Source organism: Alternaria arborescens, assembly GCF_004154835.1.
Source record: "Alternaria arborescens strain FERA 675 chromosome Unknown contig_1, whole genome shotgun sequence".
NCBI lineage: Eukaryota > Fungi > Ascomycota > Dothideomycetes > Pleosporales > Pleosporaceae > Alternaria > Alternaria arborescens.
Genome location: NW_021167856.1, coordinates 1,188,719 through 1,209,474, shown reverse-complemented (window position 1 = coordinate 1,209,474; position 20,756 = coordinate 1,188,719). Strand labels below are relative to the sequence as shown.

Below are 20,756 nucleotides of genomic sequence, written 5' to 3'. Positions count from 1 at the left end.
ATGTCGGTAGGACGGCTCGATAATTCGCGTAATGTGTGTGGTGGTCAGTGCGCAAGGCTAGTCGCAGGCGGTTTAGCGCCAACGTGGGACTGGGACATTTGACGTTCACGAACACCATCTTGCAATTTGTGGCATGTAGGAAGAATTTGTATCATATATGTAGTATTGATATCTCACGCTCGCTAATTGTTGCTGGTGGAAAGAAAGAACGCTCAAAGAAAGTGCATCACAGATGCTCGCTAGCAAAGCTTCGCCAGGCTCCTCGCAAACCATTCCGTACTGAAACTCCAAACACCGTAGCTGTGCCAATGCCAATTTGAGGTGACAGTTCCTGATCACATCAATCTGATCGTCGCTAGTGACCGCCCTCCGCACCGCCCTCTGAACCACCTTCAGCGGCGCCACCATGGTGCGCGGGGTTGGGGAAGTAGAACGCGCAGATTGCAATGATGATGTACGTCATCACGCAAAGCATACCCTCAAGGTAGTTGGAACTCCTATCACGCAGGAAAGAGCCCACCGCCAAAACGGCAAGAATCAAAGCGACCGCGTCGAAGATGGCGAAGTTGTAGTCCATGCCGACACCGATACCCCAGCCAACCAGTACTACGAGCGGTGCGTTGAACAAGGCAGTCTGGATAGACGCACCCAGAACATGAGCGAGAGCCATGTTGATCTGGTTGTCGTAGGCTTCGTCGATAGCGAGCAGATGTTCGGCGATCTTCTCAACAAGTGGAATCAGAATAAGACCTACAAAGGCGTCACTGACACCCCGCTCCTCTACAATGTATGGGATCTCGAGGACGAGGGAAATGGCGACAAGCGCTACGCAAGTCAGGGAGACGAGAAGGGCGACGATGACTTCGGTCATAGTAAGCTTAGGCTTCGCCAACTCCTCGTGGCGGTCCTTGTCCTTGTGATCGTCCGCCTCGTAGATTTCGTGGAGCAGACCATCGTGCGATACGGTTTGGAAGTACACGTAAATCAAGTAGCCTATGATTGATATGATGGCTACGCCACGGGAAATCAAACGAGTGTTGTATGGGATGTTGACGGTCGTCAAGTCGTAGTCAGGATTCTGGAAGAGGTATGCGTAAAAGACAGCAGGAAGTACCAATGCGGCTACTGAGGTTAGTATTGGAATCGAACAAGATGCAGGAGGATGACGTACTAGCAGCGACAAGCATTAAGCCACTACCGTTCTCAGAGACAGCAGGATGGAACTCTTGGTGGTCATTCTTGAGACCGCCGAAGATAAAACTACAGCATGTCAGCACAGTAGGTCAATTGATAATTACGAGAGTGCTTACCATGTTCCGAGACAGAGGAGCAGATTGGCAAGAATGGATCCCAAGATGGCAGCCTTGATAACCTGCACGTTGGAGTCGCCATTGGACGTCCCTATCAAGACCATGAACAGAATGATTTCAACGATGGAACCGAATGTTGTCTCGAGGACGACGGCAAAAGCCTTATTGGGCATCTTGCGCGAGAACTCCTGGCCAGCGAAGCCGAGCAAGTTTGCTGAAGGCAACATAGCGATGTAATTGGTAATGAAGATTGCCATATGCCATTCAGGTTTCGCAAAGTGCTGTTGACTTTGTCAGTATATACGAACCGTACTTTGGCATGCCAGACTTACAAATGCGATCGCAATGGGGACGATAGGCCACAAGCAGTTGACTAGCATGGACGGCGTGCTGCTACTCCTGCCAGAGATGACAAGAAATTTGATTGGATTGAACCCCCTTCTGCCACTTTCGCCCTCAGGATGAAGGCCTGGGGTCACCCTATGGCCATTGTGATTGTACTGCGGCAGTTCCGAGCGACGTCTGGATCTATCACGGCGATCGTCGTCGCCGCGGCGCGTCGTCTTCTCGGTGGTATACTGTCGTTCTCGCGATGAGCGGTGCCCATGGCCGCTAGGATAATCTCGCGAGCTTCTTGAACGGTGCGCCATGGTGTTCGTAAATGTGGGTTGCTTAGGTTGTAGTATTCACAAGCAATGGGCGCTAGGTGTAGGCGACGACTGCACGGATGGGGCCCAGCGGTGAGTGTTTCAGGGCGTGCGTATGAGTAGACCTGCAGCGATTGCAGTCTGTAAGGCTGCAATCGAGGAGAAAGTGTAGGAGTGCAGGCAAAAAGGAAAGACAAGAGGGCCGGTGAGACTACACATTGTAAAAGGGCCGGGCGTCATTTCGGGAGGAGTAGTATACTTCCTTGTTTACGAGGTGCAGGAGATCGCAACGGGCGCGTCCACTACAACACACAGCCTCAGCGCTATGATCGCCAAACAACGAAAATGTCGCAGCGGGGCTACACCGAAACTCTGCGACTGGCTACTATACCGCCTTTCAATTGCGCTCCATTCGTCCTGCCACATGTCCATCAAGTGTCTAGCTGAGCTTATCTGCTCTAGACACGTCACCAAGCACCGTACAACGTCTTTGGCAATGCTTGACACCCCTTGGCTGCATTATGATGCGGATTCCAGAACAGGGTTTCAGCTCAATGCACATTGACGTGGGCCCAGACTCCACATTTCAGGTCTAACAAGGGGGAAAGGGTCTCGATCTCCGCTACGCAAATGCGAGCTACTCGATGGCAGGCTGGACACTACCAGCCTCCAGATGTCGTGTGCATCGACTGCGCTATTGAACCCAAGCGCAAAAGCATGCTTCCGATGAGATGGCTTCTGAACTTCGCACGAATATAACCCCATCGATCGCAATGTCAAAAAGGCCCGACGAGTTGCGAAAGATGGCGATCGAATGTCGAGTTCAACCTGTACTCACATACAAATATCACTCGCACCGAATGTTCGGAACGTGATGATCAGGCTGTGGTTCGAGCTCAAGCTGATTGGTTCTTGAATGGTTGTTGTACCTTGCATATGATAGACTAGTGTCGGGATGGCTATGCGTGAACCTATACAGGGCTGCATTTCTACCATATGATGCTCTTCCCACATTGCAATCCGCAATGCTCGATGATGGGGTTTGGAAACACACCAGAATCTCCATGAGTATATGATACGCGCTCGAGCGTGATCACCTGGCTTCGTGCACGGGGACATGTGTTATCGGTAGGCGCGTGCTAGCGTCATGGCAACAGCGACACCTCTATCAACAGACAAACATCATCCATCCATCTCACTTCACCTCCACACCTTTCCATCTACGCATCTTACAACATGGTCTTCTACTCAGGCTTTGCGCTGTGCGCAGCCATCACAAGCGCTGCTGCGCTCCAGGTCCCGCTCCTATCATCCAGTAACCAAGCGTCACTCGGACATCCACATGGAACGAAACCGCTGGTCAACTCCACGGAGCTCCAGGACCTCATCAGTGGAGACAGATTGATGGCGCGCGCTAAGAAGATGTACGAGATTGCGAAGCTCGGCGAGGAGGAATACAACCACCCCACCAGAGTCATCGGGAGTGCTGGTAAGTCTGCCCACGTGACGTGTTGCTTGTTGATGCTAACGAACTCGTAGGCCACCTTGGAACGCTATCCTACATCTATGAAACTGTCCTTGAGCTTGGCGACTACTACACCATCACCAACCAGACATTCCCAGCTGTTTCCGGCAATGTTTTTGAATCGCGTCTTGTCATCGGTGACAGCGTGCCCAAGTCTGCAAGGGCCATGGGATTGACGCCAGCCACCAAGGACAAAGAGCCTGTGCACGGTGATCTTGTTTTTGTTGAAAACGAGGGTTGCCAGGAGTCTGACTTCCCAGACTCCGTAGCCGGCAACATCGCCTTCGTCAAGCGCGGTGTGTGCCCTTTTGGCACCAAGTCTGAGCATGCTGGTCGTAAAGGTGCCGTTGCTGCCATTGTGTACAACTACGAAAAAGATGCTGTCTCGGGTACCCTCGGAACGCCATCACCAGATCACATTGCCACATTCGGCCTCTCTGGTGAAGAAGCTGAGCCAATTTTGAAGAAGCTTGAGAAGGGAAAGCGCGTTGATGCGATCGCCTACATCGACGCCGAAGTGAACACGATCCTTACCGTCAACATTGTCGCGCAGACGACAGCTGGTGACCCAGACAATTGCGTCATGCTCGGTGCCCACAGTGACAGTGTTACTGAAGGCCCTGGAATTAACGATGATGGATCAGGTACGATGTCGCTGCTTGAGGTTGCTACACAACTCACCAAGTTCAACGTGAGCAACTGTGTGAGGTTTGCCTGGTGGGCAGGTGAAGAAGAAGGCCTATTGGGTTCTGACTACTATGTCGCCTCTTTGCCCGAGAAGGAGAACCAGAAGATCCGTCTCTTCATGGATTACGATATGATGGCTAGCCCGAACTTCGCCTACCAAATCTACAATGCTACAAACGCGCTGAACCCTAATGGTTCAGAAGAGTTGCGCGATCTGTACATCCAATGGTACAAGGACCAAGGTCTGAACTACACCTTTATTCCCTTCGATGGTCGCAGCGACTATGATGGCTTCATCCGAAACGGCATTCCTGGCGGTGGTATCGCTACGGGAGCGGAGGGTATCAAGACGGAAAAGGAGGTTGAGATGTTTGGTGGAAAGGCAGGAGATTGGTACGACAACTGCTACCATCAGCTTTGCGACGATATCTCAAACCTCAATGAGACGGCGTGGGTCGCCAACACCAAGGTAAGCACTTCCAATACTCAGTATACAGAGGGATTCCGCTAACACTTCCCAGCTCATCGCACACTCGGTCGCGACATATGCGCGTTCCTTCAAGGGTTTCCCGAAGAGAGAGCTAGAGGCCTCAGTCAAGTCTACGGCATACAGGGAGGATGTCAAATATCATGGTGATAAGATGTTCATCTAGAATATGTCCTGCTCTTCTTTGCCGGCGTATGGTCCAATCTTTGTTGGGTTTAACCGGGTTGCACACATATCATTATGGATTAATGCGAACATGTTTCTGGCAATCAGTGCTACTGAATCTCATGAAATCTTGAAACAGAATAATTTCCCTGTTAGGTGGGAGCATTAAGCCTCATGATTATCAAATGCGATTGATTTGCTCTGGAACGAATCATGAGGATGAAAGAAGGGAAGTCGCGCTAAGCGAACGGGCCGTAACCGAATCGTCGGTCGCAATGTCGCGTCTTATTGCGGGATGCATCGCCTCCAATCGCATCATGGCACCCGTATCAATGCCTTCAGCGCTCACCTTTGAGTTGCTGGGGAAGTGCTCAGTATGCAATATTCGAGCTTGACATGTTGCGCACCCTCTGACAGCCTCAGGTGACCAAAGCACGCGCCGCAACGCTGCATCTGCCTCATGGCCCTGTACCCCTCCCCATCTTCATGCCCGTTGCGACGCAGGCTTCCCTCAAAGGCCTCACGCCAGATCAACTAGAAGACCAGGGATGTCGGCTATGCTTGAACAACACATACCATCTGTACGGGAGAAGTCTTGCCTCCATATGTGCCAGCAGCTGCTGACTTGAGGGAGAGGTCTGAAGCCAGGACAGGCGACACTTGATGCCATAGGCGGCGCGCACAAGCTGCAGTCATGGCCACACAATATCCTTACAGGTGCCAAACACAACACCACAACAGGATGAAGAGGCGGAAGTGCTGACTGCTACAGATAGCGGTGGGTGGGTGATACCTCCAAATTCGTCGCAATTGAGCAGCAGCAGCAGCTGATATCAACACCAGCTTCCAGATGGTATCGCTACTCAAACTCGCCAAAGTCACCGAGGAAGGCGTCCGGTTCCTCAGTCCCCACGATGGGTCACCCATGCTGCTCACGCCCGAACACTCAATATCCCTCCAGAACTCGATCGGGTCCGACATCATTATGCAACTCGACGACGTTATCGCGACCACCTCGCCCGATCATGCGCGTATGAAGGAAGCCATGGAACGTTCGGTACGCTGGCTTGACCGCTGTATACAAGCGCACAAAAACCCAGAGAAGCAGAACCTCTTCTGCATTATACAAGGAGGCTTAGACCTAGACATGCGACGGGAATGTACGGCTGGAATGGTCGCGCGAGACACGCCAGGCATTGCGATAGGAGGCTTGTCTGGTGGTGAGGAAAAAGCGGCTTACTGTGACGTCGTCAAGACATGCACCGATCTGCTACCTGAGAAGAAGCCTCGATATGTCATGGGCGTGGTATGTCTTAGATGACTTGCGACATGTCACAGCTTACTGACGGGACCAGGGCTACCCAGAAGATTTGGTCGTATCCGTGGCACTTGGCGCGGACATGTTCGACTGCGTTTGGCCAACCCGCACGGCTGTAAGGCATACTATCTGCTTCACTGTAGACTCGGACTAACGTTTCCCAGCGTTTTGGCAACGCCATTACTGCCCACGGTGGCCTCAACCTACGCAACGCCGCTTACTCTGAAGATTTTGGCCCTATCGAGGAAGGTTGTAAATGCACCTGCTGCCGTCCAATGTCCGAAGGCGGACTTGGTATCACGAGGGCATACATCTATCATGTTACCGCCAAAGAGACCGCCGGAGCGCATCTTCTTACAATGCACAATGTGCACTACCAGCTCAATTTGATGAAAGAGGCAAGAGAGGCCATCATACAAGATCGATACCCGCAGTTCGTCAAAGACTTCTTTAGCAAGTTGCACAACGGAGAGAAGGACAAGTACCCTCAATGGGCAGTCGATGCGCTTCGAGGTGTTGGCGTAGATCTGCTTAGCTAGTAGACGGGCAGAAGATGTTCGCGCTGACAAGACGCAAAACTCGACCTCCTTTATAATACGTCTGTGAAGGTTCTTATTGGGGCAGGGTGAAAGCATCAGTGCTAAAATCATGCGGTATTTTACCAGCGCATAATCGATTTATCCTGAACTAAAATGCTAATACACGAGCCATACGTCGACTCTATGACCCATACTCTGGCGGGCTCCAAATCTTTGACGACCCAAATGCCGGAATGATCTTGCCAATCACACCACTGAACTTCTGAATATACGGATGTGATAGCGTGCCGGTCACAGTGTTGAAGATCTTGATCCCCCACTCAGTCTGCGGGTTCGCAATCTGTGGTGCTCCTGGGATGAGCTTCTGCGCCTTGTCTACGTATTCCCGTGCAACACGTTCGTAGTTTGCTAGTGCAGTGGGAATATCCTCTTGGTTACGAGAGATCTCGCCAGCGAGGACATAGGCGCCGACTATGGCTGCTCCAGTTCCCTATTATAGATGTTAGTATCACACGTCAGTGTTAAGAAGATGTGTTGAGGCAACTTACGACACCAGAGATCGGACTTGGGCAATACGCAGCATCGCCCACTAGAGCCACTCGCCCCTTATGCCAAGTATCCATCTTGACCTGCGCAATTTGCTGCATGTAGAAGTCATCCGCCTTCTTCATCTCCCGTATGCAACGCTCAGTCTGCCATCCCGCGCCCTCAAACTCCTTTTCGAACCACGCTTGCTGCTCCTCCCTTGTTCCCTTCTTCAACAGCTTGTCTAGCTCATCAAAACGACTCAAGTTCGCATCGGTGACGGCGAGATAAGCTCTGGTTGTACCATACTGATCAGGTCGTAACAAAAACAGCCGGCCGCGCGATGCATTGTACCATTGTGCATACTGGGTGTCAGTGGGATCGCGAGGCATGGTGAAGAGAGCAGAGTACTGTCCGAGACGATACAGGTAATCGTCGTTGTTAGGTCCGTGACCAAAGACCATACGGCGGGTCCTTGACATCTGGCCATCAGCGCCTATCACAACGTCGAATTCTGTGGGAGGGAGTTTGCCGTTCTTGAAGGTGACTAGGGCTTTGCCGTCTTTTGATTCGTCTTGTTGAACTTCGATGGCCATCTCGTCGAAAATGTAGGTTATTTGTGGGTTGTCCTTTGTGAGTTCATACACAATGCGTGCCATGTCTCCTCGTAAGATTTCGTACTCGCTTGTTGCTGGAATGAGGTTAGGTTGAAGTTCTTATCGCGTCTCGACCGGTGTTTTTCTGTTCGCAAAGCATTGGGACTAACATACCACTTTGCCGCTCCTCCTCTCCAGTAGCCTCAAAAGTCGCTCGCCTTTGGCCATCCCGGTACACAAATTGCATGCCAACTTCTGTTGTAGTCTTCTCTTTCACTTTTTCCAATACTCCCATCTTCTTCACGATTGGCAGACATGAAGAGCGGAGATCTACGGCTTGTCCACCCAATCTTGGTTCAGGTGCACGCTCTAAGATGGTGATTTGACATGTTGGCATAAAGCGGTGCAGCCAGTATGCAGTGACAGGACCGGCGATACCAGAGCCGTTTATGAGAATGTTGAGAGGACTTGTAGCTGACGGCATCTTTTTGGCGACGAGGAAACTCGGAGAAGGTGTGGATAGGGATTTTAGGTGCTGAGTGGCTGAGATATGATTCTGACACAGATATGGAAGGTACTGCGGCTAAACATGTGCAGCAGGATGAAAAGGAAACTGTAAGCGTGTTTTTTCCGAGACGGACGCCCGTACATCTAAACTATATATTCTTCATCCATTCTCTCCTTCGGTCCTTTACATGCGTCCTGATTGTACTATCCTTCCTTACCCCAGGTGCAGCCCACTAGGATGCAGACAGTATCGCGAGTCGGAACTCCGTACTTGGAACTTGCGGATCGGGTTCTCAGGCGCTACGGCGAAATTTCACCGTCGCTAATGACATCACCAGAGTTCCAAGACAATCGGCGGTCGCCCTGAACGCTGCTAACTCCAATTCTTGGGGCTTTGGCAATTGGATATAATCTGTTTGGGTTCTAGGTGTGCACTTCTGCAGGGACAAAAGCTTGGAAGGCTGTCGGCCATCAATTGTCTTCCGGCACCGTGAGAGACGAAGGTGCTCGTACTTACTGCTTCAATGGGCTTAACTGGGAATCGGAGGATGCGAAAGCTCCGACAGGATCTTGTCAACGCTGATAAGGCCTCCACACCACGATGCCCAGAACTTTCCATCAACATCCCGTACCCAACATTGTTTTCTACGATCGGAACATGTTTCTCACCAACTGTGCACATTTATCAGGTTCATGAAGACTTGCAGTGATACCTGCTCGATCATTAGTCAGCTTATCGGCCTCTCGATTCTAAAATGCGTGAGTATCACGGATCTTACGCAACCAATACCCCATCTTCAGTCTTCTGCAATGCCATTCCTTTGACGTCTCCCTTCCGCACAAAGTGCCAAGTGCTCAAAACAGCCCCCAGACACATTGCGATCAACGCGATAGAACAGGCGTAGCTAATTCGATATGTTGGACCAAATTTCGGCTGATAGATTTGGGGCCCAAGAATGCCCATGAGCTGTCCGCTTGCATTCGACATCCCAATGGCCAGTCCAGCTGTCGTAGTACCCTTAGCCACACGTACACGCTCGGGCCAAATAATTGCGAAGGAAGATTGAGAGGCTGCTGTCGCTATCATGATAAAGATGTACTTCGCGACTGGTTGTTTGACGTTGATCAAGAGGATATAGCATACTATCTGTATGCCCTCAACTCCAAGACCGGCAACCCAAGGCGAGAGATACCCGTGATGGATGAAGTATGCGAGACTTATCAGTATAAGGAAGACAAGTGCGAAAGGTGGTATAGTCAGAACCTGAGACACGGCTGTGTTGGAAATGCCTAACTCGTAGATGACGGTTGGAAGAACGAACGACATGCCCCATCCACCGATATCGTGCGTTGTCCAGATCATGAGGAACGAGAGGAAGGTTGTGCTTTTGGACAAAGACTTGGTCTGATCTGTGTCAAACGTTTTTGCGCGCATAGTGGGTGCTTGCTGTGGTAGATCAGCTAAGATGGCTGCGCACTCGTCTTCGCTCAGGAAATCGACAGTCTGCGGGTAACCTGGTAAACGGAAGTACGTATACGCCGAACATGTTATGGGCAACATACCCTCGATGATGAAAAGCTGACGTTTGCCAGCATATGAATCTAAGAAGAGTCTGATCAACTGCCCATCGCCAACCAGCAAGTCCGCCAACCCCATTCATATAGCTTACCGCATACGCGAGTAGCCCGCTGACCGTACCCGTGGACATGCCACACGCATACAGAAACACAATACGCAACGGCAGTCGGTGTGCAGGATACCAAAGGCTGAGATGGTACAGCACGCTGGGGAAAAAGCCTGCGGAGGTGAAGATGCAAAGTCAGTATGTATCCTACAAGCATTTCGTACAGTCACAACTTACCCACCTCGGCCATCCCCAAGAAGAAGCGACAAGCTAATATACCGGAGTAGTTGTGCGTCGCAGCCTGACATATCGACACAACACCCCAAGTGAACATGATCCAGCTCATCCAGATGCTTGGGGAGAAACATTTCAACATCAACGTTGCAACCGGCTCGAACAGCATATGTGGACACCAGAAGATGCTCAAAGCCCATGCCCATTGAGATGAAGAAAGGTTACCAAGTTGCTTTCGTATGTCGGTACCTTCCTCCTTATTCAGGATCGCCGTGTTCGAAATGTTGTTGACGTTCATGCGCATGGTGAGGAAGACGAAGGCACACCAGTATGGCATACGGGCGTCCACTTTTCGGTGAGCCTCTTTGAGTGCATTATTCGCGCGTTGAGTCCTAGGTGTCTCAGATGGTTGTCCATGGCCGATCGTTTTGGTCATGTCTTCTTCAAGTTTTCGAGTTGCTGTCATCTCTGCCTTGAATACCTCTTTTCTCAATAGTATGAGTTACAACAAGCGGAAAGAAGAGCCAAGAAATGGAAACAGACTCAAGAGATGGTCGATTGATCTAACAGTCGCTCGAAAACATGACTGTTTTACGCATCCACGCTATTGTCGACGTCACTGTAGCTAGAGACGAAACGTCACGTCTCTCTTTCTAGGTGGTCGCACAACCTTAGCATGCGTATTATCTGTACAGATGAGGCATCATTACGACACGCACGACCAGTAACTTCATACTATTCTGTCAAGCAGAGAGCTGCCGGAAAGGTCCCATGACACTTGACAGTAACTTTGAATGCTGCTTGCTGACTGCAAAGAACGGTCAAAACGCATACTAGGTGCTGCGATACCTTTGCACAAGACATCCGGCTCGGGCGACATTTCCATGCCCCATGGAACGTATCAATCGCGATTACGCACAGTAAGTATCCTCGATATGGTCGAAATAACGATCGTGACTTAGAAACCCGCTTCGCACGGATTCGCATTTCAGGTGAAGGATTTTGGAATACAGATGAGAAGAGTATGCGTTATGTGACGCAGTCATGCGAGCACGACGTCTAGCGGGGTATTGCGTGCTCGCCACCTCCGCATCTCTGTCAGGGAATACAAACAACTATGATAGGCCAGAAAGAACCGGGGATAACTTCGTCGAATACATATAGGCGTAAATATCATGCTCACAAACCTCAAATCCCGCTACTCCCACCAACAACATGCCGTCAGCGGTGCCGCAAGAACCACCATCTATCGCGAAGTGGAAGCGACCCCAGCACACGAGCGAAGACTTGAACTGGGCAGACATTAAGATCATCGATCTATCCACATTCGACGAGCCTAATGGGAAACAGAAATTGGCTAAAGAATTAAGAGACGCTGTAAGTTAACAGACATTGTACAATGAGCCTATATCCTGACGAGCACGGAGGTACACCACACAGGTTTCTTCAGCGTCACTGGTACTGGCTTCACCCAAGAAGAAATTGATCGGCAATATGACATCGGTCAAGCTTACTTCAACTTGCCATTGGAGGAGAAGGGCGACCCAGAGTACCGATGTGATTTCGCAAATGGAAACTATTTCGGGTACCGCGCTGTAGGTATCTCCATCTAAACAGCAAGCGCGACAGCAGTATGTGCACACTAACGCGAGAAAAAGGCAAACGAGAAGAAGATAATGGGTACAACCGTTCTCGATAATGTCGAATCGATCAACATACCTAAATTCATTCCTTCAAACTTTCACGAACCATTCCACCCATTCTTGCATTCGTTCCGGTCCGAGATTGAGGACTTTTCCCGTCGATCTCTGGACATCGCTTCGAAGATTTTCAAGCTCTTCTCCTTGATACTAGAACTACCAGAAAATTACTTCTCTGACCAACATCGCTACGACGATCCGTCAGAAGACCATCTCCGCTACATGATTTACCACCCCCGTCCTGCCGCCGACGACGCCAAGGTTCAAAATACCTGGTCTCGCGCGCACACGGATTTTGGAAGTTTGACTCTACTGTGGAGCCAAGATGTTGCTGGTCTACAACTCAAAACGCCGACTGGAGAATGGAAGTACGTCCCACCTGTACCCAACGGCATAGTTTGTAACGTTGGCGATACTTTGTCCTTTTGGTCGGCAGGCTATCTAAAGTCAACTATCCATCGGGTTATTAGACCGCCAGAGGATCAAGCCTACATCCACCGACTGGGCTTGTTTTACTTTGTTCGACCAGGAAACGATGTGGATATCAAGCCAGTGGCGTCGCCGCTACTGAGGAGATTGGGTCTTGTTGGCGATGATGCGGCCCACAAGAAGCCGGTGAGGGGGTTGGAATATGTGAGAGAGAGGGTGAAGGACTACCACGATCATACGGATTACGCGGATAAGAAGGGAAAGAAGTTCAAGGTAGGAGATTTGGAGATCGAGGACGAAGCTGTGTAGGGGTATAGAGGCTCGTGATGATGCGATCCATTGGAAACTTGATAGGAACTCCTAGCTAGTTAAACAATGCCAATGTGAAGTACACACACAACACTCACATGATGTATCCTACTCGTCTACTCATCATCAAATGAAGCACTCCACGATCTCAGTGCACACAATTCCCTTCGCCGCAAACTTCAAACTACTCTTCTCACCCCAGACCTCACTTGTCCAACCCTGACAGATTTCCAGCCTACTCTCCACCATTTTGACCCTTCCTGCCCACTTCGGCGCCTTATCTAGCTTCTCAAGAATCGGCAGATAGCCCTTGGTACCATGGAAAAAGTGGTAGGCCACCGTCCGCCACGGACCTATTGGATCCTTCCGATAGCCCTGAGAAATCATGATACGCCGATTGATACCATGTGCAAGATATTCCGTTATGGCTGCTAGGATGGCATAACGTTCTGGATCGTGATCCCGAGGGTCGGGAATGGATTGGACATGCCAGTGCTTGTGGTCGAAGAAGTCCTGGACTTCGTTGCGGAGGACTTCGTAGTCACCACGGATGAGGTAGTGGTACATTACGTATATTCGATCCAAAGGGGTTTCGTAAGGTCTGCGTCTTGGGAGTAGGATAGCGTCGAGACTGGTACATCGTCAGTGAGTATCGGATATGTTGCTCGGAAAGTGGATGCTACAACATACGGCCAAGGATATATTGCTGAAACAGTGTGCGAACAAAGAGAGGGATGCATATAAGTTGTGCTAAACGTACGGAGCTTTGTATAGAGGACAGGGTGGTTGTTCAGAAAATACGCTTTGAAGCCACGATGGGGGGTTGACGGCTGAAGAGGTTGATAAGGGACCGTCGGGAAGTACTGCGGCATCGTTTCCGCTTCTTGATAGAATCTAGATTTATCCTGCTTGCATCCTAGAGTATGAGACGGCTTTTAAATCGATGGCAGTCCCGGATAGTGACACTGAAGGAGATCAAAGAAGAATATCGAATGACGCAGGAGAACCGGAGATACATTTTGTGTGCAGTCTCAATGTTGGCTCACAATGACCAACCAACCTAAAAGAAGCACCTATCTACCATCAGCCAACAACTTCTGAGAGGTCCTCTAACCAATGGAGCGGTAAATAAGAGTATCAGCGTCGAGCAGAACCAATAAGTCGGTACTGAGGGGTACCGTCTGCCTGTGTGTCTTAAGCCGAAGCACCGGTATCTGACACATCGTTTCCTGCATTTTTTTCTAGGGAAATTATCAGATTCAGGTAGAGGGTCAAAGTATTCGTGGGTCAGGGGTAGTGGTGACGAGGTTTCTGTCAGAATTGGCCCATTCTGATCCGGCCCGACTCGATCCGGGGTATGAGAGCAGACCGAACACTATCGTGGCTCGGTAGCGATTCGTCTCTAGTACACACAGCATTATGATTCTATTATGGAGCAACGAGTATCCAGTGACTTCAATTAGTATATTGTCTCACAGCTTCAAGCAAACATGATCGGGACGCTAGAGTCAATCATCATTCATGTCTATCGAGCAGCACGACTCGATACGAACTCCGAGATGATAGAAGACCAGTCTCTTATCTAGATATGACTTGCATAGTAGGGAACAAGCCGTGGAATGGGCATAGCGAGTGTGATAGAATCTGTTACAATTCTAGAAAGCCATTATTTTCAACAGGCGAGAGTGTGCCGATCAATGCATTGGTCCGCAGAACGAGAGTGGAGATGCTAATCCTGATCTTGATGCTATCACTACCTCGAAATAAATCTCAGCACTCTCTCCCAATGATATACATCCCTCCAACGTTCATGCTTTTCTTCTTCCTGCCCAAGCCCTTCCATTTCCCCTTGCAGCTTGCGCTAAGCTTTCTGGTCACACTCTCACCGAATTTCTCCACTCTTCCCACTAAGCCCTTCATACTGTCTTTTCCTTCTGTAATCGCAGGCACAAACCCCGTGGAGAGTGTTCTCTTCAATCCTGAACCTATCGAAGTGATCTTCTTGACTCTCAAATTCTCCCAGCTGCTGGTTCTCAAATGAGCGGTGGAATGTTGTCTCGTCGCTGCTCGTTTTAGAGCGGAAGTCGAACGATGGTGGCTCGGCGCGAAAGAACTGTTGGAAAACTTCCGCCTAGAAGGGTGGTGTGACGGTAATGACATATGCAGCCTGTCTGCAGCATGTGTACGGTGCAATGGGGATGATGATGTGGGCGTCCAAGATGATCGGTCCGGTAGAGCAGTCAGAGATATGGGAGATTGGTGCGTATCAGGAGTCCACGAGAAAGCTCTCGCTCTCGCTGGCCCATCCAGATCCTCTCCAGGTGTTGAATCCGATGTCTGCCTGAAAGGAGTTGGGCCTAAATCAATGTTGAGACCATTTCCGTTCTTCCTTTCCTGCCTGGCCTCGAAACTTCCCCGCTCTCCAGATACACGCTTCTTGCTCAGCCTGCGCCTAAACTTGTCGGCACTATTCACTCGATAGCGGATACTACCGTATTGCTTGTCTTGTTTCTCTTGGAGCTGCCTCTCATTTTCCTCATCGCGATCTGCTTGCTCCTGGCGTGTGAGGAAGTCTTCGATCCATTCTTTTGGTCCGTCGTTAATAATACAGGGCTCAACCCATTCACTCGATTTCGCCCATTGGTGTTTGTGGGCTCCATCGGCGTATGGAGAAAGGATACTATTATTCGATCTCGAGTGAGATTCAAAGAGATCAGCTTTGAATGGTATATTGGTTATAGACTCTGATGTGCCGGTAGGTATATAGACAGCCTGGTTGCTTGTACGACCGTGCCGTAACGTACTCCAAGGCCTATATGAACTAGTGATTTCATTAAGTCTTGCATCTAGCTTACTAATAGATTGCATACTCTGGAGTTGAGCAGATGGATTGATTTGGATAGGCCCGGGCTCTTGATATGATCTTGCTGATACAGCCGAGCAGATTGTTGATGTGCGTGATGATGACAGACGCAGCGACGTGTTCGGGATACTGGTGACTGTATCATCTCTTGTAATGACGTCTTCAGTTTCAACACTGCTGATCACCGGAAGGGTTCCTTCTAGAGGTAGACTTGTTGGATGGTACGTTGGTGGCTCATGGTCGATGGCCGCAGTGAGCTTACTATGCGACAGACTTGACCAGGGCCTAGGGCGAGTCAAAGTAAGAGCATCGGCCCGGTGTGTAATGTCGGTCACATCCGTGGAATGAGACTTCAGTACTGTCGAATCCTTTAGCGATTCTGATACGGCCGTATCATCGTACGTCGAAGTATTCGTTTCTTGTTCTGACGCGGACAGTTGGACGTATCTAGATGTCTTTCCCGACAGTAAGGATGATCGAGCTGAGTTTCCAGAAACATGTCTGCCCTCAAGGATTCGGGTATGTTCTAGAGGTAGGACATTTTCCACGTCTGTCACTGCAACCCCTATGCCGTCTCTGTTCCCACAAAGATATCAGTAAAGCTTGGCTATGCAGCTTATTTACATACCCAGTTTCATCTTGTCTTAGTTCCCGAAAGGCTTTGAGTAATATTTCCGTGGCCTTGTCGTGACCCAACGGGTATGCCATGATGGTACCGTTTCCCGCTTCCATATCGATATGTTCTTGCTGGAAAACAGTGGGGAAATCGCATCTTGATAAGAAAACTCAGGAAAGACTCCCTACGTCAAAGAGCATCATGTACTCCAAAGGTCGTATCAGGCAAGTGAAGGGTTCATTGTGCCCGCAGTATTGTCAACCATTTGCCCGTAGCCGAAGAGCGAAACCACAGCACCTATAGGCTATAAGGGCTGATCAGGGTTGAGGAAGACCAATCAACCTCTTCGAGGTCTTGTTACCGTCGCTGAGTGGGGTTCAACTAAGGTGTGAACCTGGTACTGCAGCAGAAGACCCTGCGTCGCATCGTCGCTCCTTGCGCTGCCGTCATCGGATCCCACATTCATGATCATAACTAAATGGTCTTCTTTTCCTCAACACGTGGTTTCACACTGACCGCGTAGGATTGGATAGCCCATAAAGATTTGCCGATGCGAGGGTGGTTGAGGGTCAAGTGATGTGAGATCCGGGAAGACTGGAGAGAGTCAAATGCTTCGGACGAGAATCTTCCTATCGGAAGAGCAGTGGAAGCCTCTGCGAGATACAGTTGTTCTGGAACGGGTCAGATATGGAAGGTACAGCGATTGTTGATCAGGCATCGTGACCGATTATGGGTTGCGGAGAGAGCGTACCGTGGCACCCTCGATCGTGTACCAATGAACGTGTTATGAGGAACGCACGATGGCGGAGAACGCATCTCCTTGGCCTGACGCCCGTACAACTATGATTCGACGGAGATCATCGTGAAAACCTTGCGCCGCTGACTTGCGCGTACTGAAGGAGGTGTTGGAGGTTTCGGAGAACTGCACTTGCCGAAGCAGTCGTGTTAGTCTAACGCTAAATCACATGCATTCGTAGGATGCTGATTTGTCTCTAATGACGTTCAGATGAGTTTCTCACTCACCACTATAGATGATGTAATTGAATTATCAGTCTTGGTTTTATAAAGTTGTCATTATTCTCTGAAGATGGTGAAGTTGATGGAAATTAGCTTGAGGACAGAGTTGTTGAGCCACATCCTAAGAAAACATTCATTTGAGAATGCTCGATGGTACGTTTAGGTCCTGCCCATGACAATCATGAAGGGTAGTCAATCGACCATCCAGGTATGACAAGACTTCCTCACTCTTCCATCGCCATACTGCGCTCGTAGAGGTTGGACACTACGGAAGAATTAGTAAACGTCTTTCTCTGAATGTTCGTGCAAAGGCTTACAGGTCAGCCCACCCAGGAAGAACCCCTCCAAGTTCTTGGCCACGCGCTCGTACCTGCCTATACCCTCTTCGTCGAGCACCACATTAACCTTGGCTCGGATACCCCGAACATGCGCCAGAAACTTGAGAAAGTTTCCCGTCAGGCGATCTACAAGCACAGCCTCCATGTCACCACCCTTGAGCGGACGATTATCGAAACGCATCGCATAGGTCGGCTCGTTGGCTTGGATAGCCTTCTGAAAGCGTTCGGAATACTGGTACAGGAAAGATGTGTGGTCTGCGACGACCTCCCAGAAGCCGATCAGCGAGAGCAGAGCGACTCGACATGCGGCCGGATGTTGAACATCAGCAGACTGATGACCAGGAAGACCACAGACGCGACAGCCACCGTATACAGGACGAGCCAATAAATTGGGCGCGTGCGACACCTGTTTCGCGCCAGCAGGTGTCGTCTCGCGAACGGCAACAGAGAGCTTCATCAAAGTCTGTCGGACATGGTCAGCATCGGTCGATTTTGGTGAGGACATAACGTCTGGCTGCTATTTGTTAGTCTGAGTGTTAGTCTTGAAGCCTGAAAGGTGTAGCGGTAGCAGTCTTCAGAGTAGTAAGTCCCGTAGAGTGAACAATTTGTGAAGGCTACTACGGTGGAGACTGGTGGTGAGTAAGGAAGGAGCTTCCCGTGTGAAGTATTCACGTATGAACAAGGGTACAGAAAAGGAAGGCGGTGAGGCTGTTGCGAAGTCACGGCAGACAAGTGAGAGAAGGTACGACCAGGTCAAATGGCGATAGTGAATCAGTTTACCTCACAGCCGCATGCATGTTAGCGCAGACTCGCAAAGTGTCATAAACGTTAGGCGAAAGACCCTCGGGAGACTCTATTGTACGGTTGCCCCTCGGAGTCACGGCCAACTATTGCACACCTTTGTGATTGCTGATCCCTTGGATTTACCACTCAATATGAAGACAAGATCGTGATCATGTTCTCCGAGCGGAGAACCGAGCAGAAGGCTCCTTCTTTGGATTAATGCACTACATTTGTCCCGCCATAGCAGGGCTACCATGACGCTGATCAAGGTGATCGTAGTTAAGGTCAAACTCTTTCTGAACTCATGTTAGCGATTGGCATTTGGCAAAGAGTATATATATGCGGTTCAGAATACATACCCTTTCTCTCCTCCAGTTCTTGACATCGAAGAATAGGTACCAGCCATGCTCTTCTTTTGGTGACAGTCTCATGGGCGCCGCAAGATCTGGGTCCTTCATCATCCATTGCTGGAGCTTCATATGCCACCGCCAGTCACGGTTGTACAGTTCTTGTGCAGCAATTTCTTGCAGGATGTCTCGCGGGAACTGATAGAAGATGGCTAGCAGTGTCTCCGCAGAGAAGCTGGCCATTTTCGAATGTAGCGGCGGAACGTTCGTAACAGTGTATGCTGCGGGTAGAGTGAAATCTGGTGGTATCACTGGCTTGACGTTGGACTCCACGAACGGTGAACCAAAAGTGGGGTGTAATGGTGAGTTGCTAAGAGGAATGTTAGCAGTGAAGACGTACCAGAATCTGTGGTGCTTACTCTGGTCGACTCAGGTCCAGGCCCAGGACTGTCAGGTCTTGACCCATAGCCAGCGAAGAGTAGTCAGGGCTTTCCATAGGTATCATCGCCAACAAGCCAGGCAGTCCGTATCGTTCTGAGTCTGTCATGTCCGACAACTTCTTGTGCAGCATATTTTGAGCGTTGGGGGAGCCGAGAACCTCTGCTCCAAACGTTTGATCGAACTGGTTTTGCTGTGGTCGCTGTCCTCCGGGGGCAAGATCTGCACCACCTCGCATACCCATCTGAGGACCTAAAGAAAACATGTTCCCTGACTGTCCTATCCGTTGGTTCCCATCTGCTTGGTTGCTTGTCCGCATGTTCTCAAAGGGCGTCCGTGATGCTGTGCCAGGTAGCGCCCTGCCACCTACAGTGGGGTTGATGCTCCGGTCTTGCTGGCTATCTGTGGGGCTCGAAAGGCCATTCCGTGTCTGTCCAAGGCCAGGGAAGGCGTTGTTTCCGTTGGCTCCAAAAGCCGCAGCATTCTGTATCAGGCCAGCTCTTCGGTCTTGTGGAATATCTCCGCCAGCGCCACCCAACGGTGGAAATTCCTCCACGTTGCTCGTCTGCGGTTGGACACCCCCCAGTTGTCCTACACCCCCTTGTCCCCCAAATCGATAGTCATCGCCAGCACCAGAAAACTGACTTTGGGATGAATCATCCTGTCCCTGGTTCTGCTGTTGTTGGTTTGCAGCTTGTGCAGCTTGACCTTGCCCTTGCTGTTGTCCTTGGCCCTGTGGACGTCCGATCGTGTTCTGCTGGTTTTGTTGTGCCGCTCGTATCGTAGGGTTCGCCCACATCTGTTGCGCGGTCGTGTTCTGTTGCGCTTGCGGTGCGCCCGATAGCGAAGGGAACTCCCTGAGATCGTTAATATCTAGCTTGTGTCTTTGCGATTTCTCTGAAGGGGACTTCTGAGATTCATGCCTGCCCTCCGGGCTATCTCCTTGCTTTTTTGCCATCTTACGTGGTCACTTACTCAAGATTCAATGGCGTATGAGGCTGCGAGCCGCCCATTGCTTGCGCAAAGCTTGACATGGCTCCGCTGTTTGTTCGTGTTTGGGTGTTTGGCAAGCCTGGCGCGCCCATGGGGGCTCCGAATCCCCATTGAGATGCGCCACCTACACAAACAGCAGTCAGCGATATGCCCTACAACCACACTAGGAGTATTCTCACCCATCTTGCCATTCTGCAACCTATTCGCACCTAATGGGGCACCGCGGCCCGGGTTCTGCTGCGTTTGGAACATGTTCGCGCGTATGCTTCGTAGAAATGGTGCGCCCTAGCCTATAAGAGGGGTGAGGTTAGTATTGTCTAATTCGCAAGTAGGTACGTGGTCTCCGGAGTAAGCGACAAGGCTGAAGTTAAGGCGGTTGAGGAAGGCGCGCAGTAAATATGGCCACGTAGAGGAATAGTGATGGTTGTGGGTCTGTTCTTTGGGCGACTTCGAAAGCGCAGTCGTGGGTAGCTTCGTTGCGATGTGCGGCGTGGTGCGATTTCGGTCGAACTTTAGGGTTTATGCGGCCGGGAAAAGGAATGAATTTGGTGGGCTTGCAGGGGAAGAGTGAGTACGGACCTAGCGATAGAGTGTTTCCTTGACTTTTGTGGGCTGGCGTATGTCTAGCTCACGGTGTTGTTGTATCAGTCTCGCGTCTGGAGGTTCCCGAAAGTGAAGTGGCGCTAGATCCTACAAAGGGTTAGCTCACAATGCGGGGGATCTTCCGTCGCGGTTGACGAGTGAACACTGGCTGAGCA

General features: G+C 50.4%; 9 protein-coding genes across 9 annotated transcripts; 3 read left to right on the top strand and 6 right to left on the bottom strand.

Annotated features, from left to right (window-relative positions):
- Nucleotides 1–355: 355 nt before the first annotated feature.
- AA0111_g452 (hypothetical protein) lies at nucleotides 356–1,960 on the bottom strand (the record flags this gene model as incomplete). The annotated part of the gene is made up of 4 exons (XM_028650532.1): nucleotides 356–1,122; nucleotides 1,172–1,260; nucleotides 1,311–1,591; nucleotides 1,643–1,960. 4 exons carry the CDS (start codon nucleotides 1,958–1,960, stop codon nucleotides 356–358), a joined length of 1,455 nt encoding a protein of 484 aa, XP_028511633.1.
- Nucleotides 1,961–3,193: 1,233 nt separating this feature from the next.
- On the top strand, nucleotides 3,194–4,822 carry AA0111_g451 (Aminopeptidase Y; the record flags this gene model as incomplete). The annotated part of the gene is made up of 3 exons (XM_028650521.1): nucleotides 3,194–3,446; nucleotides 3,497–4,638; nucleotides 4,691–4,822. The coding sequence occupies 3 exons, from the start codon at nucleotides 3,194–3,196 to the stop codon at nucleotides 4,820–4,822; spliced, it is 1,527 nt and encodes a 508-aa protein (XP_028511635.1).
- A 316-nt stretch (nucleotides 4,823–5,138) lies between these two features.
- On the top strand, nucleotides 5,139–6,678 carry AA0111_g450 (putative queuine tRNA-ribosyltransferase; the record flags this gene model as incomplete). The annotated part of the gene is made up of 7 exons (XM_028650510.1): nucleotides 5,139–5,195; nucleotides 5,245–5,402; nucleotides 5,456–5,538; nucleotides 5,594–5,603; nucleotides 5,665–6,127; nucleotides 6,177–6,254; nucleotides 6,304–6,678. 7 exons carry the CDS (start codon nucleotides 5,139–5,141, stop codon nucleotides 6,676–6,678), a joined length of 1,224 nt encoding a protein of 407 aa, XP_028511740.1.
- A 181-nt stretch (nucleotides 6,679–6,859) lies between these two features.
- On the bottom strand, nucleotides 6,860–8,283 carry AA0111_g449 (hypothetical protein; the record flags this gene model as incomplete). The annotated part of the gene is made up of 3 exons (XM_028650498.1): nucleotides 6,860–7,168; nucleotides 7,227–7,894; nucleotides 7,974–8,283. 3 exons carry the CDS (start codon nucleotides 8,281–8,283, stop codon nucleotides 6,860–6,862), a joined length of 1,287 nt encoding a protein of 428 aa, XP_028512305.1.
- A 798-nt stretch (nucleotides 8,284–9,081) lies between these two features.
- On the bottom strand, nucleotides 9,082–10,631 carry AA0111_g448 (hypothetical protein; the record flags this gene model as incomplete). The annotated part of the gene is made up of 4 exons (XM_028650487.1): nucleotides 9,082–9,821; nucleotides 9,870–9,885; nucleotides 9,977–10,104; nucleotides 10,169–10,631. The coding sequence occupies 4 exons, from the start codon at nucleotides 10,629–10,631 to the stop codon at nucleotides 9,082–9,084; spliced, it is 1,347 nt and encodes a 448-aa protein (XP_028512306.1).
- Nucleotides 10,632–11,380: 749 nt separating this feature from the next.
- Nucleotides 11,381–12,603, top strand: AA0111_g447 (hypothetical protein; the record flags this gene model as incomplete). The annotated part of the gene is made up of 3 exons (XM_028650476.1): nucleotides 11,381–11,542; nucleotides 11,593–11,760; nucleotides 11,824–12,603. 3 exons carry the CDS (start codon nucleotides 11,381–11,383, stop codon nucleotides 12,601–12,603), a joined length of 1,110 nt encoding a protein of 369 aa, XP_028512303.1.
- Nucleotides 12,604–12,729: 126 nt separating this feature from the next.
- AA0111_g446 (hypothetical protein) lies at nucleotides 12,730–13,170 on the bottom strand (the record flags this gene model as incomplete). The annotated part of the gene is made up of 1 exon (XM_028650465.1): nucleotides 12,730–13,170. The coding sequence occupies one exon, from the start codon at nucleotides 13,168–13,170 to the stop codon at nucleotides 12,730–12,732; it is 441 nt and encodes a 146-aa protein (XP_028512304.1).
- A 4,153-nt stretch (nucleotides 13,171–17,323) lies between these two features.
- On the bottom strand, nucleotides 17,324–17,942 carry AA0111_g445 (hypothetical protein; the record flags this gene model as incomplete). Its single annotated transcript, XM_028650454.1, has 2 exons — nucleotides 17,324–17,364; nucleotides 17,417–17,942. The coding sequence occupies 2 exons, from the start codon at nucleotides 17,940–17,942 to the stop codon at nucleotides 17,324–17,326; spliced, it is 567 nt and encodes a 188-aa protein (XP_028511736.1).
- Nucleotides 17,943–18,444: 502 nt separating this feature from the next.
- AA0111_g444 (hypothetical protein) lies at nucleotides 18,445–20,250 on the bottom strand (the record flags this gene model as incomplete). The annotated part of the gene is made up of 5 exons (XM_028650443.1): nucleotides 18,445–18,516; nucleotides 18,580–18,937; nucleotides 18,987–19,862; nucleotides 19,981–20,122; nucleotides 20,178–20,250. The coding sequence occupies 5 exons, from the start codon at nucleotides 20,248–20,250 to the stop codon at nucleotides 18,445–18,447; spliced, it is 1,521 nt and encodes a 506-aa protein (XP_028511737.1).
- Nucleotides 20,251–20,756: the final 506 nt, after the last annotated feature.